Source organism: Mastomys coucha, unplaced genomic scaffold, assembly GCF_008632895.1.
Source record: "Mastomys coucha isolate ucsf_1 unplaced genomic scaffold, UCSF_Mcou_1 pScaffold6, whole genome shotgun sequence".
In the NCBI taxonomy this organism is placed as follows: Eukaryota; Metazoa; Chordata; class Mammalia; order Rodentia; family Muridae; genus Mastomys; species Mastomys coucha.
The window spans coordinates 118,964,829-118,966,203 of record NW_022196912.1 but is presented as its reverse complement, the minus strand read 5'-3'; the positions used below and the strand labels follow the sequence as shown (position 1 = coordinate 118,966,203).

Below are 1,375 nucleotides of genomic sequence, written 5' to 3'. Positions count from 1 at the left end.
TAGACCTTGCCCCTGTTCCTGAAGTCCACCTGCATACCCTCCTTTTGGTTCACCCCACCCACACCACGCTGCCCCGCCCCGCCCCGCCCCCTCTGCCTCCCTCCAGGGGGTACAGGCCCACACCTGGTGGTCATAAATAGCCGAGTTCCTCAGGCTCACAGCTTAAGAAGTAGCTTTATCACAGACCGGCATTGCAATTTTCTGCTACTTGCTTGCTCCGATCGGATACTATGGCTACCCAGCAGGCATACAGGCCAGAGACCCCCCCACACCCCGACCACCTGTGGATCTGGGAAAAGCACGTGTACTTGGATGAATTTCGTCGAAGCTGGCTGCCCATAGTCATCAAGGTACCAACCGCCTTGGGGATAGCAGGTGGGGCAGCAGGGATGTGCCCTGACTGGGTCTGGGGGACCTAGTAGCAGGAGACCAGGGTACAGAGGGTCCCTTGTGCCTGAAACAGGAGGACTGGGGAGACCCCGAATGAACGACGTTTAAGTTGGGCCTGTGGGCCTGGAGGAGGGTGGGAGCACTCCAAGCTCAGTGGACAAGCCCCTCTCACATGTTGTCTGGGGTGTGTGACAATCATTTGGGGTAAAACAAGGCTTTGCTAAACCATAAAATTGGAATATCTTTAAGGTAGCTAGTAGTATCCACGTCAGTAATAAGATTTAACTTTGTAAACCGGGCAGTGGTGGCGCACGCCTTTTATCCAAACACTTGGGAGGCAGAGGCAGGAGGATTTCTGAGTTCGAGGCCAGCCTGGTCTACAGAGTGAGTTCCAAGACAGCCAGGGCTACATAGAGAAACCCTGTGTCTCGAAAAACCAAAAAAAAAAAAAAAAAAAAAAAAAAAAAAAAAAAAAAGATTTAACTTTGTTTCGTGTGTGGAAGCCTTGGCATGTGTCTTAATGAATGTTGGTGTTCAAAAGAAATCTCTTCTAGAGGTACTTTCCGGCAGAAATTATTGAAAAGTGTGGTGTTCCATTTGTAAAGCCAAGGAACGCTATAAAAGCAAAAGTAAACTGCTTTGACCTTGCGCGGTGCGCTAGGACCTGGGAACTGTTCCTACTCCGGCTAAGTTGGGGCTTGTGAGCCTCGCAGACACGTGATGCCTCAAGCAGAGGGTGGAGCTTGCAAACCTCTCAGACTTGGGGCACAGCTAGCAAATTGTGGAGCCACAATTCTGGGCTCTTAAATTTACACTCTTGCTGTCATTTTACAGTGCTAAATTTACATATATCAAGTTGGTACTTTTTAACGATAAGTCAGGTGTGTGAATCTCTCTCCCTCTCTCTCTCTTTCTCCCTCTCTCTCTCTCTCTCCCTCCCTCCCTCCCTCTTTCCCTCCCTCCCTCTTTCCCTCCCTCCCTCTTT

The 1,375-nt window shown here is 50.2% G+C and overlaps 1 protein-coding gene across 1 annotated transcript in view; it reads left to right on the top strand.

The window, feature by feature from the left end:
• The first annotated feature begins 230 nt into the window (after positions 1-230).
• Positions 231-1,375, top strand: part of Tcl1a (T cell leukemia/lymphoma 1A) — a 4,960-nt gene continuing 3,815 nt past the window's right edge. The window contains exon 1 of the mRNA XM_031356941.1: positions 231-350. Coding sequence (XP_031212801.1) covers positions 231-350 — 120 coding nt within the window. The remainder of the gene's footprint in view (positions 351-1,375) is intronic.